Source organism: Microcaecilia unicolor, chromosome 5 (assembly GCF_901765095.1).
Source record: "Microcaecilia unicolor chromosome 5, aMicUni1.1, whole genome shotgun sequence".
Classification (NCBI taxonomy): Eukaryota; Metazoa; Chordata; class Amphibia; order Gymnophiona; family Siphonopidae; genus Microcaecilia; species Microcaecilia unicolor.
The window spans coordinates 207,428,119-207,441,417 of record NC_044035.1 but is presented as its reverse complement, the minus strand read 5'-3'; the positions used below and the strand labels follow the sequence as shown (position 1 = coordinate 207,441,417).

General features: G+C 47.5%; 1 protein-coding gene across 1 annotated transcript in view; it reads right to left on the bottom strand.

The window, feature by feature from the left end:
* SLC12A3 (solute carrier family 12 member 3) overlaps positions 1-13,299 on the bottom strand; it is a 1,234,282-nt gene that overhangs the window by 21,415 nt on the left and 1,199,568 nt on the right. Inside the window, 1 exon segment of the mRNA XM_030203718.1 lies at positions 6,660-6,727. Coding sequence (XP_030059578.1) covers positions 6,660-6,727 — 68 coding nt within the window.

Below are 13,299 nucleotides of genomic sequence, written 5' to 3'. Positions count from 1 at the left end.
TGCTGAGGTCAGCTGGTTAGCTTATGCTGGATGTTCCATCCTATCGTATTATAAAATCAAATGAGTTTAGGAACTTGGTTATTTTTATATTGCAAGTCCTCTTACTGGAAGAAATTGCCTCAGAGGACAAGAAAGATTCAGGATTTGAAAGAGTTTAAAAAACTGAAAACTCTTCTTTTTCTGCAAGCATTCAGGGGTGGGGGGGGGGGGTCGGTGGTTGATAATTCCATCCCTCTGGGTTTATCACTTTGTCATGTTGTGTATTTGTAAGAACGTTTTAATGTTATGTTGACAGTTATGTATATATGATTTATGATCCGCCAAGAACTTTGGACTGCACAGAATAAATGTTTTTTTTTTTTTTTTTAAATAAATAAATAAATAAATAATAGTTAAGTGGCCTAATTTAGGACAGCTTTTGAGCTGTCTTAAATTAGGCCGCTTAGCTATACAGGTTCCAGCACTGAATATCACCAACATCCGCATAACCTTGGGCTCCTCACCAGTGCCACCCATGATCTGCCCACTTTTTAGTTGTGCGATCTGTATTCAGCAGCACTCTGCGGTTAAGTGCCACTGAATATTCCTGCTTAGGTGTCGGGAAGCAATTTAAGCGAGCAGGACAGGCTCTTGTTCGCTTAAATTGCTTTGAATATCGGCCCCATTTGAGGCATATTTTCAAAGCACTTAGCCTCCCAAAGTTCCATAGAAACCTATGGAACTTAGCCTCCCAAAGTGCTTTGAAAATAAGCCTGATTGTGTCCTCCCTTTTTATATGATTGTTTTATACACCACATCTTGCTGTTTTGATGAAGCATGATCAAATGGTAATAAGTCTTAAACTTAATTCATGTTGCTAAACAAAGTGTCATTTATAAAATTAATATAGCACCACTAAATAAACAAAAAATAAAATAAAAAACACATGCATTTGGCAGTACACACACCAGAAGCTCATTTTACAAAGGAAAATGTCCAAAAAAGAATGGCATCACTCAAGGCTTTGCATATATAAGTATCATTACCATTTTTCACTTATACATGTATACTTTTAAAAATGCAAAACTGCATATTTTTTTTCCTCCTCCTCCCCTTATTCCACCCTAGGAACACCTCAGTGACAATGTGAGTACAAGTAGGTGCACTGCGAAATAATGTGTGTCTGTTTACTTGCATACAAGGTAGAAAATTTTCAAAGAGCCCTATACCCATGCAATTAGAAACGGCTTTTGAAAATTACTCCTTTGAGAGAGTGTTTTTGAAGCAACTCGAGCCTGTAAAACGGTATTTTACATCTCATGTAGCACTTATAAACTTTCTCCCATGTATACACAGATGACAGTATGCCAGGAAGACACAGCACCTACTTTTATTCAACATACATGTAGGTATTCCCAGGGGCAAGATCAGTACTTAAATAAACATAACAGCCAATTCTTAACGGCACTTGCCCACTCATAGCTATACTTGCTTTGAAGAAGGTGTAATTTTGTGCAAGAACATTTAGGGAGGTAATTTTGTAAAGGTGCATAGGTGCACATGTTGCCATTATAAATAGGAGCAACATATGCATCTATCTGCCTTTCCTGCCTAAGTGCATTATTAGAAAATTACCCACCATATATTTATGCATACATTGCTATTGCTAGATCCTTGGCATCATATATGAAGTAGTTAAGATCCTGGTATTGTGTATTTATGAAGCTCCCAGCCAGAGATGAATGAACTGATGCTCCCGGGCTGGCAGAACAGGGTTCTCTCCAGCACTAGACTCCCTTCCCCAGCTGAAACACCTTTAACATACACACTGATAACCCATCCGACTCATATGCTTCTCAGTTCCTCTCTCTAAGCTCCTCCTTCAACCTCCAACTGAGCTCCACCACCCCTACTCACCAATCTGGCCACTGTCTTGACCTCGTCCTCTCTTCTACCTGCTCACCCTCTAATTTCTGCGCCTCAGCTCTTCCTCTCTCTGACCACCACCTGATCATCTTCACACTTCATCACCCTCCCCCTCAGTCCCGCCCAACACTTACCACTACTTCTAGGAATCTCCAAGCTGTTGACCCTCCCACCCTATCCTCTAGTATTTCTGATCTCCTCCCTTCCATCTTGTCCTCTGAGTCTGTAGACAAGGCTGTCTCCACTTACAATGCCACCCTCTCCTCTGGACACCCTTGCACCATCCATCTCCCATCCCACAAGGCGTACTAATCCCCAGCCCTGGCTGACCCCTTGCACCCGATACCTTCGCTCCTGCGCCCGATCAGCTGAACGCCTCTGGAGGAAATCTCGCACCCATACTGATTTCATTCATTTCAAATTCATGCTATCCTGCTTCCAGTCTTCCATATTCCTCGCCAAACAGGACTATTACACCCAATTGACTAATTCCCTCAGCTCTAACCCTCGTCGTCTCTTCGCCACCCTTAACTCCCTCCTCAAAGTGCCGTCTGCTCACTCTCTCCTCAATCACTGGCTGACTACTTCCGCAACAAGGTGCAGAAGATCAACCTCGAATTCACCAACAAACCATCTCCTCCTCTTCACCCTATAACCCACTCCCTTAACCAACCAACCCAGGCCTCCTTCTCCTCTTTTCCTGATATCACTGAAGAGGAAACCGCCTATATTCTCTCCTCCCTGAAATGCACCACCTGTTCCTCAGACCCCATCCCCACCAACTTACTTAACACCATCACTCCTACCATCACCCCCCCCCCATCTGCCATATCCTCAACCTCTCTCTCTCCACTGCAACTGTCCCTAACACTTTCAAACATGCTGTTGTCACACCACTCCTCAAAAAACCATCACTTGACCCTACCTGTCCCTCCAACTACCACCCCATTTCCCTCCTACCCTTCCTCTCCAAGATACTTGAATGCGCTTTTCACAGCCGCTGCCTTGATTTTCTTTCCTCTCATGCCATCCTTGATCCGCTTCAATCCGGCTTTCACCCCCTACACTCGACAGAAACGGCACTATCTTAAGTCTGCAATGACCTATTCCTTGCCAAATCCAAAGGTCACTACTCCATCTTCATCCTCCTCGACCTATCTGCTGCTTTTGACACTGTCAATCACAACTTACTTCTTGCCACATTGTCCTCATTTGGGTTCCAGGGCTCTGTCCTCTCCTGGTTCTCTTCTTATCTCTCCCACTGTACCCTCAGAGTACATTCTCATGGTTCTTCCTCCACCCCCATCCCGCTCTCTGTTGGAGTTCCTCAGGGATCTGTCCTTGGACCCCTTCTTTTTTCAATCTACACCTCTTCCCTGGGCTCCCTAATTGCCTCTCATGGTTTCCAGTATCATCTTTATACTGATGACACCCAGCTTTATCTCTCCACACCAGACATCACTGCAGAAACCCAGACCAAAGTATCAGCCTGCTTATCCGACATTGCTACCTGGATGTCCAACCGTCACTTGAAACTGAACATGGCCAAGACCGAGCTTATTGTCTTCCCTCCCAAATCCACTTCTCCTCTCCCTCCACTCTCCATCTCAGTTGATAACACCCTCATCGGTCCAGTCTCATCTGCCTGCAACCTCGGAGTCATCTTCGACTCTTCCCTCTCCTTCTCTGCGCATATCCAGCAGATTGCCAAGACCTGTCGCTTCTTCCTCTATAACATTAGCAAAATTCGCCCTTTCCTCTCTGAGCACACCACCCGTACTCTCATTCACTCTCTTATTACCTCTCGCCTTGACTACTGCAACCTACTCCTCACTGGCCTCCCACTTTGCCATCTATCCCCCCTTCAATCCATTCAGAACTCTGCTGCACGTCTTATCTTCCGCCTGGACTGAGATACTCATATCACCCCTCTCCTCAAGTCAGTTCACTGGCTTCCGATCAGGTACCGCATACAGTTCAAGCTTCTCCTATTAACCTACAAATGCACTCGATCTGCAGCCCCTCCCTACCCCTCTACCCTCATCTCCCCTTACGTTCCTACCCTTAACCTCCGCTCTCAAGACAAATCACTCCTCTCAGTACCCTTCTCCACCACCGCCAACTCCAGGCTCCGCCCTTTCTGCCTCGCCTCACCCCATGCTTGGAATAAACTCCCTGAGCCCATACGCCAGGCCCCCTCCCTGCCCATCTTCAAAGCCTTGCTCAAAGCCCACCTCTTCAATGTCGCCTTCGGCACCTAACCACCATACCTCTAATGAGGAAATCTTGACTGCCTCAACTTGACACTTGACATTTCGCCCATTAGATTGTAAGCTCTTTTGAGCAGGGACTGTCCTTTGTTGTTAAACTGTACAGCGCTACGTAACCCTAGTAGAGCTCTAAAAATGTTAAGTAGTAGTAGTAATACCCTTTTCAATTAGCTTTCAGAGGCCAAAACCTCCTGCCTCAGGTACGGTATCCTCTCCCGACCTGAGGAAGAAAGTGCTGGTCTCTGAAGGTTAATCAAAAATATTTTAAAAATCAGTGAAGGTATCACCTTATTTTCTATTTTGTGCTTTATTTGCATTTATTAACCTTCATTAACACAGCTACCACATTACTTTATCCTAAATTAAAAATAAAATTATTTTCTGTACCTTTGTTGTCTGGCCATTTACTTTTTCTAATTTTTCTAAGCTTAGCCGGCGGTGGGAGGCAGGGCTGGTGGTTGGGAGGTGGGGATATTGCTGGGCAGACTTATACAGTCTGTGCCAGAGCCAGTGGTGGGAGGTGGGGCAGGTGGTTGGGAGGTGGGGATAGTGCTGGGCAGACTTGTACGGTCTGTGCCCTGAAAGGGACAGGTACAGATCAAGGTAAGGTATACACAAAAAATGACACGTGAGTTTATCTTGTTGGGCAGACTGGGTGGACCGTACAGGTCTTTTTCTGCCGTCATCTACTATGTTACTATGTGTGGGTCCCAGTCTCTTGATTCTGCTTTCCTGTGTCTTCTCTTAACTTTCTTGCCAGGGTTTCCTGTCCATTTGTCCTTTGTTTTCTCAATTTATTTTTCTGCCTCTCTCTCTCTCTCTGTGTCCAGATTTAATTCATTCTTACTATCCATTCTTTAATTTCCCTCTTTTTACTTCATCTACCTATGGCTTTTCTTCTTTTCCTCACTTCTGTTCTCCCCATGCCCCTTGCTCTTATTCTCCAGTCTTTCACTAACTCTAACCTCTCCCCCTTTCCAACCAGCATTTCCCCTTTTTTTCTCCCCATCCTTCCATTGTCTCCCCCTCTTTCTCTTTGCATCCTTCCACCCAGCGTCTCCTCTTTCTCTCCCTATCCTTCCTTCCAGTGCCAACCCTCTTTCTCTCCCCATCCTTCCACCCATTTCCCTCTCCAAATCCTTCCATCCATTGTCTCCCTCTATCTCCCCTTCCTTCTAGACAGTTCTCTCTATTCTTTTCCATTCAGCATGTCCTCTCTCTCTCCCTATCCTTCCAGTGTCTTTCCTCTTTCTCTCCCTACCCTTCCATACAGCATCTTGGTCTTCCCTCTTTCTGCCCCCTCCTTCAAGCATTTTCCCTCTCTCTCCCTCCTTTCATCCACAATTTCTCCATCTGACCAGCTAGGGTCTCCCCCAGTTTCTCCTCAGCAGCTTCTCTCTCTCTCTCTCTCTCCTGCCCTTTTCCATGCCCCCTCTTTCCACATCTTTCCACTCATCTCTTTCTCTCTCTCTGTACCCCTTTTCCATCTAGCATCTTCCCTCTTTCCGTCCCCTCCCTCTAGCATTTTCCTCTCTCCCTCCTTTCATCCAGCAGTTCTCCTCTTTCTCTCTTCATCTGACTAGCCAGGGTCTCCCCCCTTGCTCCCCTTCTTTCTCCCTAGCAGCCTGTCTCTCCCCTGCCCTTTTCCATGTCCCCTTTCTCCCTCTCTCTCACTGTACCCTCTAGCGTCCTTTCTTTCTCTCTCCCCTCTGCTCTCTCCATTTATTCTTGTCTCCCTCTGGACACCCTTTCCCTCTTCCCCAGCCCTATGTTGCAGCAGCAGTGCCGGCAGAAGAAAAACAGCCTTCAGGCATGCGCTGTCGGCTCCGACGTCCTCTGCCCCCGCTGACATCAATTTCCCATTCCGGGGGCAGAGGACCAGCAGAGCCGACAGTGCAAGCCTGAAGGCTGCTGCAGCCCTGTGCTTGTTTTTCTTTTTTTTGCTGCAGCTGCCGCTGCTCAAGAAAGAAGCTGCGGCAGTGGCGGTGGATCATCTCAGCTGGAGACTTTCCTGCTTTGGCGGAAGTGCGGGAGATGAATGCTGGAGATTTGGCAGGTATGAAATCTACATGTAGAAGGTTTTAAAACTAACTCTTAAAAGTAGATAAGAGGGAGTATATGGGAATTTTTTTTTGTTTGTTTAAAACATTACGTAAGGCTTGGTCTCACTTCTCCACTCTGTCACACAGACATGTAAACTTCACTTTATACCTGTGTCAAACAGAAGTCAGAAGTATTTTCTAAATCTGTTACTGTGAAGAAGGTGGAAAAGTCTCCATCCTATAGACTTTAAACATGGGCAGATTCAGAGTTACTCCAGTAGTGTTAGGAAGGAATCAGATAGCCAATAGTGAACAGAGGAAAATAATGTGTATAAAATACCCCCCCCCCCCAAAAAAAAAAAAAAATTCAGGGAATATAACATGAGAGCAAGAGATTAGCATATTTTGTAACTTGAAGATTACCCAGGAGCTTGATACTTACATAACAATAAGTGCTGCATCTCTAGAGTAATCTAGCAAAATCTCATTGAGCCTCACTTGGCGAAGAGACTAAAATATGAAAAATAGAATAATGTTAAAGTGATATAAAGATAAATAAATCCACTAGAATCCTGTAAGTTCTGCACTGATTTATGTAGAGGGTACAAGTTTGCTGGAGTTATGATAATATGGTTATAGGTCATGCATTTGATATATTGCCTTTCTGTTGTACAACCAAAGCCGTCTACATATTATATACATGTACTTTCTTTGTCTATAGTGGGCTCACAGTCTAAATTTTTGTACCTGAGGCAGTGGTGGGCTAACTGACTTGCCCAAGGTCACAAAGAGGTACAGTGGGCATCAACCCCAGTTCCTCTGGTTATTAGCCCCCTACACTAACCATATGGTTACTCCTCCACTTCTATGTTGCGTTCAGGGGATATTTGACTACTCAGGGGATGCCAGAAAAGTGTTTCTAGACTATAAAAAAAACAGGAAGTCTAGAATATCATCTGGCTGATACTGCTTCTGTAAGTATGGGGTAATTTTATAAAATATTTTCTGCAAGTGTAAAATGACTTTTATAAAATTTCATGCTTAGTACACACACGTAAAAACACTTTGATAAGATGGTGCATAGGCAGTTTGGATACAGCTGTGATGTACAAGTACTTTTGATAAAATACACAAGTATATGAATACACACAAACACACATTCACTTTTTTGGAGAAGGTGTAAATGTGTGGCTGTGGCATTTGTTTACTACTGGAGGAAGATGGCTATTTTATAAAAGCACATGGAGAGGCATTTTTTGAAAGGACATTCAAGAAAGAATAGAAACCTTTTTGGCACCATGGGCAGGCATGACTGAAACAGGTCTAACTTAGGACATCCTTCTTTTTAGGCTTGGACATTTCTTCCCATTCGGTAATCGCTGTTGGATGTCCTGATTTTGGGTCCTCCCTAGTCCCACCCAAAACAGGCCCCTTTGCTGTTTGGACATACTGCAGTATTGGACGTCCCTTTTCTGTTTTTGCAAAATTGAGATTTGGACATTTCAAGCATGTGGGTGTCCATTTGGGTATTTTCAAATGTCCATATGCTTCGAAAATAAGCTTCATAGGCACTTATATTACCTTTATAAAATAGGCTTCTTTTGGATATTGCGCATGGGCACCCTTTTATAAAATTACTTCCTATGTTTGCTTTGTAAAAGCTGTGTTTATTATTCACCTCATTCTATATAGGGCACACATAGGTGCACAATTATGCACCCAGTTATAGAATAGCACCAGTTATACCTGTAACTTAATTAGTTTATTGGTGCTAAATTGGCACTCAGTTGGCAGTAAGTACCAATAATTGGCTTTAACAAGTATTAATTGGCACTAATATGCAGTTAGGCATGTAACTAACTTATAACCATATTCTAGAAACTTAGGGGGAGATTCTATATATGGTGCCTAAAAATTGGCATGGAAATCAATGCCGACTAAGCGTATTCTATAAGCAGCACCTAGATTTAGGCATGGTATATAGAATACGCTTAGTTGATATCTCAGTGCCTAACACTACACGCCTCCATTTACACCAATGAAAATGTGGCCTAAATCCTGGCACACAGATTTAAGTGCACTGGGCCATTATCTATGACTATGCACATAAATTTCAGAATGCCCACGAAACACTCATTTCCCTGTCCATAAACTTGCCCCTTTTTGCCTGCACATGTTAGAAGTTAGGCACACTGCATTACAGAATGCACTTAGTGAGTTGTGCGTGTAAATTCTAATTATTGCCAATTAGTACTCATTGTTGCTTGTTAAGAGCTGTTATCAACGTTGATTAGCTTGTTAAGCCAATTAAGTTACATGTGCTGTTTTAGAATACACTTGGATTTCAGTGAATATCTGTAGGCACGCTATATAGAATCAGGGGGTTAGCACCTAAAGCGAATGCTACATACCTGTAGAAGGTATTCTCCGAGGACAGCAGGCTGATTGTTCTCACTGATGGGTGACGTCCACGGCAGCCCCTCCAATCGGAAACTTCACTAGCAAAGGCCTTTGCTAGTCCTCGCGCGCCGATGCGCACTGCGCATGCGCGGCCGTCTTCCCGCCCGAACCGGCTCGTGTTCGTCAGTCCCATATGTAGCAAGACAAAGACAAGGGAAGACACAACTCCAAAGGGGAGGCGGGCGGGTTTGTGAGAACAATCAGCCTGGTGTCCTCGGAGAATACCTTCTATAGGTATGTAGCATTCGCTTTCTCTGAGGACAAGCAGGCTGCTTGTTCTCACTGATGGGGTATCCCTAGCCCCCAGGCTCACTCAAAACAACAAATATGGTCAATTGGGCCTCGCAACGGCGAGGACATAACTGAGATTGACCTAACAATTTATCCAACTAACAGAGTGTAGCCTGGAACAGAATAAACATGGGCCTAGGGGGGTGGAGTTGGATTCTAAACCCCGAACAGATTCTGAAGCACTGACTGCCCGAACCGACTGTCGCGTCGGGTATCCTGCTGCAGGCAGTAATGAGATGTGAATGTGTGGACAGATGACCACATCGCAGCTTTGCAGATCTCTTCAATAGTGGCTGACTTCAAGTGGGCCACGGACGCAGCCATGGCTCTGACATTGTGAGCCGTGACATGACCCTCAAGAGCCAGCCCAGCCTGGGCGTAAGTGAAGGAAATGCAATCTGCTAGCCAATTGGACATGGTGCGTTTCCCCACAGCCACTCCCCTCCTGTTGGGATCAAAAGAAACAAACAATTGGGCGGACTGTCTGTTGGGCTGTGTCCGCTCCAGATAGAAGGCCAATGCTTTTTGCAGTCCAATGTGTGCAGCTGACGTTCAGCAGGGCAGGAATGAGGACGGGGAAAAAATGTTGGCAAGACAATTGACTGGTTCAGATGGAACTCCGACACTACCTTCGGCAAGAACTTAGGGTGAGTGTGGAGGACTACTCTGTTATGATGAAATTTGGTGTAAGGGGCCTGGGCTACCAGGGCCTGAAGCTCACTGACTCTACAAGCTGAAGTAACTGCCACCAAGAAAATGACCTTCCAGGTCAAGTACTTCAGATGGCAGGAGTTCAGTGGCTCAAAAGGAGGTTTCATCAGCTGGGTGAGAACGACATTGAGATCCCATGACACTGTAGGAGGCTTGACGGGGGGCTTTGACAAAAGCAAACCTCTCATGAAGCGAACAACTAAAGGCTGTCCTGAGATCAGCTTACCTTCCACACGGTAATGGTATGCACTGATTGCACTAAGGTGAACCCTTACAGAGTTGGTCTTGAGACCAGACTCAGACAAGTGCAGAAGGTAGTCAAGCAGGGTCTGTGTAGGACAAGAGCGAGGATCTAGGGCCTTGCTGTCACACCAGACGGCAAACCTCCTCCATAAAAAGAAGTAACTCCTCTTAGTGGAATCTTTCCTGGAAGCAAGCAAGATACGGGAGACACCCTCTGACAGACCCAAAGAGGCAAAATCTACGCTCTCAACATCCAGGCCGTGAGAGCCAGAGACTGGAGGTCGGGATGCAGAAGCGCCCCTTTGTCCTGTGTGATGAGGGTCGGAAAACACTCCAATCTCCACGGTTCTTCGGAGGACAACTCCAGAAGAAGAGGGAACCAGATCTGACGCGGCCAAAACGGAGCAATCAGAATCATGGTGCCTTGGTCTTGCTTGAGTTTCAACAAAGTCTTCCCCACCAGAGGTATGGGAGGATAAGCATACAGCAGACCTTCCCCCCAGTCCAGGAGGAAGGCATCCGATGCCAGTCTGCCGTGGGCCTGAAGTCTGGAACAGAACTGAGGGACTTTGTGGTTGGCTCGAGATGCAAAGAGATCTACCAAGGGGGTGCCCCACACCTGGAAGATCTGGCGCACTACTCTGGAGTTGAGCGACCACTCGTGAGGTTGCATGATCCTGCTCAACCTGTCGGCCAGACTGTTGTTTACGCCTGCCAGATATGTGGCTTGGAGCAACATGCCGTGACGACGAGCCCAGAGCCACATGCTGACGGCTTCCTGACACAGGGGGCGAGATCCGGTGCCCCCCTGCTTGTTGATGTAATACATGGCAACCTGGTTGTCTGTCTGAATTTGGATAATTTGGTGGGACAGCCAATCTCTGAAAGCCTTCAGAGCGTTCCAGACCGCTCGTAACTCCAGGAGATTGATCTGCAGATCGCGTTCCTGGAGGGACCAGCTTCCCTGGGTGTGAAGCCCATCGACATGAGCTCCCCACCCCAGGAGAGACGCATCCGTAGTCAGCACTTTTTGTGGCTGAGGAATTTGGAAAGGACATCCCAGAGTCAAATTGGACCAAATCGTCCACCAATACAGGGATTTGAGAAAACTCATGGACAGGTGGATCACGTCTTCTAGATCCCCAGCAGCCTGAAACCACTGGGAAGCTAGGGTCCATTGAGCAGATCGCATGTGAAGGCGGGCCATGGGAGTCACATGAACTGTGGAGGCCATGTGGCCCAATAATCTCAACATCTGCCGAGCTGTGATCTGCTGGGATGCTCGCACCCGAGAGACGAGGGACAACAAGTTGTTGGCTCTCGTCTCTGGGAGGTAGGCACGAGCCGTCCGAGAATCCAGCAGAGCTCCTATGAATTCGAGTCTCTGTACTGGGAGAAGATGGGACTTTGGATAATTTATCACAAACCCCAGTAGCTCCAGGAGGCGAATAGTCATCTGCATGGACTGTAGAGCTCCTGCCTCGGATGTGTTCTTCACCAGCCAATTGTCGAGATAGGGGAACACGTGTACTCCCAGCCTGCGAAGCGCCGCTGCTACTACAGCCAGGCACTTCGTGAACACTCTGGGCGCAGAGGCGAGCCCAAAGGGTAGCACACAGTACTGGAAGTGACGTGTGCCCAGCTGAAATCGCAGATACTGCCTGTGAGCTGACAGTATCGGGATGTGCGTGTAGGCATCCTTCAAGTCCAGAGAGCATAGCCAGTCGTTTTTCTGAATCATGGCAAGAAGGGTGCCCAGGGAAAGCATCCTGAACTTTTCCTTGACCAGATATTTGTTCAGGGCCCTTAGGTCTAGGATGGGACGCATCCCCCCCTGTTTTCTTTTCCACAAGGAAGTACCTGGAATAGAATCCCAGCCCTTCTTGCCCGGATGGCACGGGCTCGACCGCATTGGCGCTGAGAAGGGCGGAGAGTTCCTCTGCAAGTACCTGCTTGTGCTGGAAGCTGTAGGATTGAGCTCCCGGTGGACAATTTGGAAGTTTGGAGGCCAAATTGTGGGTGTATCCTTGCCTGACTATTTGAAGAACCCAACGGTCGGAGGTTATAAGAGGCCACCTTTGGTGAAAAGCTTTCAACCTCCCCCCGACCGGCAGATCGCCCGGCACTGACACGTTGATGTCGGCTATGCTCTGCTGGAGCCAGTCAAAAGCTCGCCCCCTACTTTTGCTGGGGAGCCGTGGGGCCTTGCTGAGACGCACGCTGCTGACGAGAGCGCGCGCGCTGGGGCTTAGCCTGGACCGCAGGCTGTCGAGAAGGAGGATTGTACCTACGCTTAGCAGAAGAGTAGGGAACAGTCTTCCTTCCCCCATGAAAACGTCTACCTGAGGAGGTAGATGCTGAAGGCTGCCGACGGGAGAACTTGTCGAAAGCGGTATCCCGCTGGTGGAGCTGCTCTACCACCTGTTCGACTTTCTCGCCAAAAATATTGTCCGCTCGGCAAGGGGAGTCCGCAATCCGCTGCTGGATCCTGTTCTCCAGGTCGGAGGCACGCAGCCATGAGAGTCTGCGCATCACCACACCTTGAGCAGCAGCCCTGGACGCAACATCAAAGGTATCGTATACCCCTCTGGCCAGGAATTTTCTGCACGCCTTCAGCTGCCTGACCACCTCCTGAAATGGCTTGGCTTGCTCAGGGGGGAGCTTGTCCACCAAGCCCGCCAACTGCCACACATTGTTCCGCATATGTACGCTCGTGTAGAGCTGGTAAGACTGGATTTTGGCCACGAGCATAGAAGAATGGTAGGCCTTCCTCCCAAAGGAGTCTAAGGTTCTAGAGTCCTTGCCCGGGGGCGCCGAAGCATGCTCCCTAGAACTCTTAGCCTTCTTTAGGGCCAGATCCACCACACCAGAGTCGTGAGGCAACTGAGTGCGCATCAGCTCTGGGTCCCCATGGATCCGGTACTGGGACTCGATTTTCTTGGGAATATGGGGATTACTTAGAAGCTTGGTCCAGTTCGCCAGCAATGTCTTTTTTAGGACATGATGCATGGGTACTGTGGACGCTTCCTTAGGTGGAGCCCTGGGCTCATCCTCCAAGACCACCGAGAAGGGGATGGCCGTAGACATCTCCCGGACAAAGGCCGCAAAAGACAGACTCTTGGGAGGAGAAAGCTGCCTTTCAGAGGAGGGAGTGGGATCAGAAGGAAGGCCATCAGACTCCTCGTCAGAGAAATATCTGATGTCCTCCTCCTCCTCCCATGAGGCCTCACCATCGGTATCAGACACAAGTTCATGAACCTGTGTCTGAAGCCGTGCCCGGCTTGACTCCGTGGAAACACGGCCACGGCAGGAGCGTCGAGAGGTAGACTCCCTCGCCAGCACCGGCGAAGCTCCCTCCGCCGACGTTGTCGGGGAGC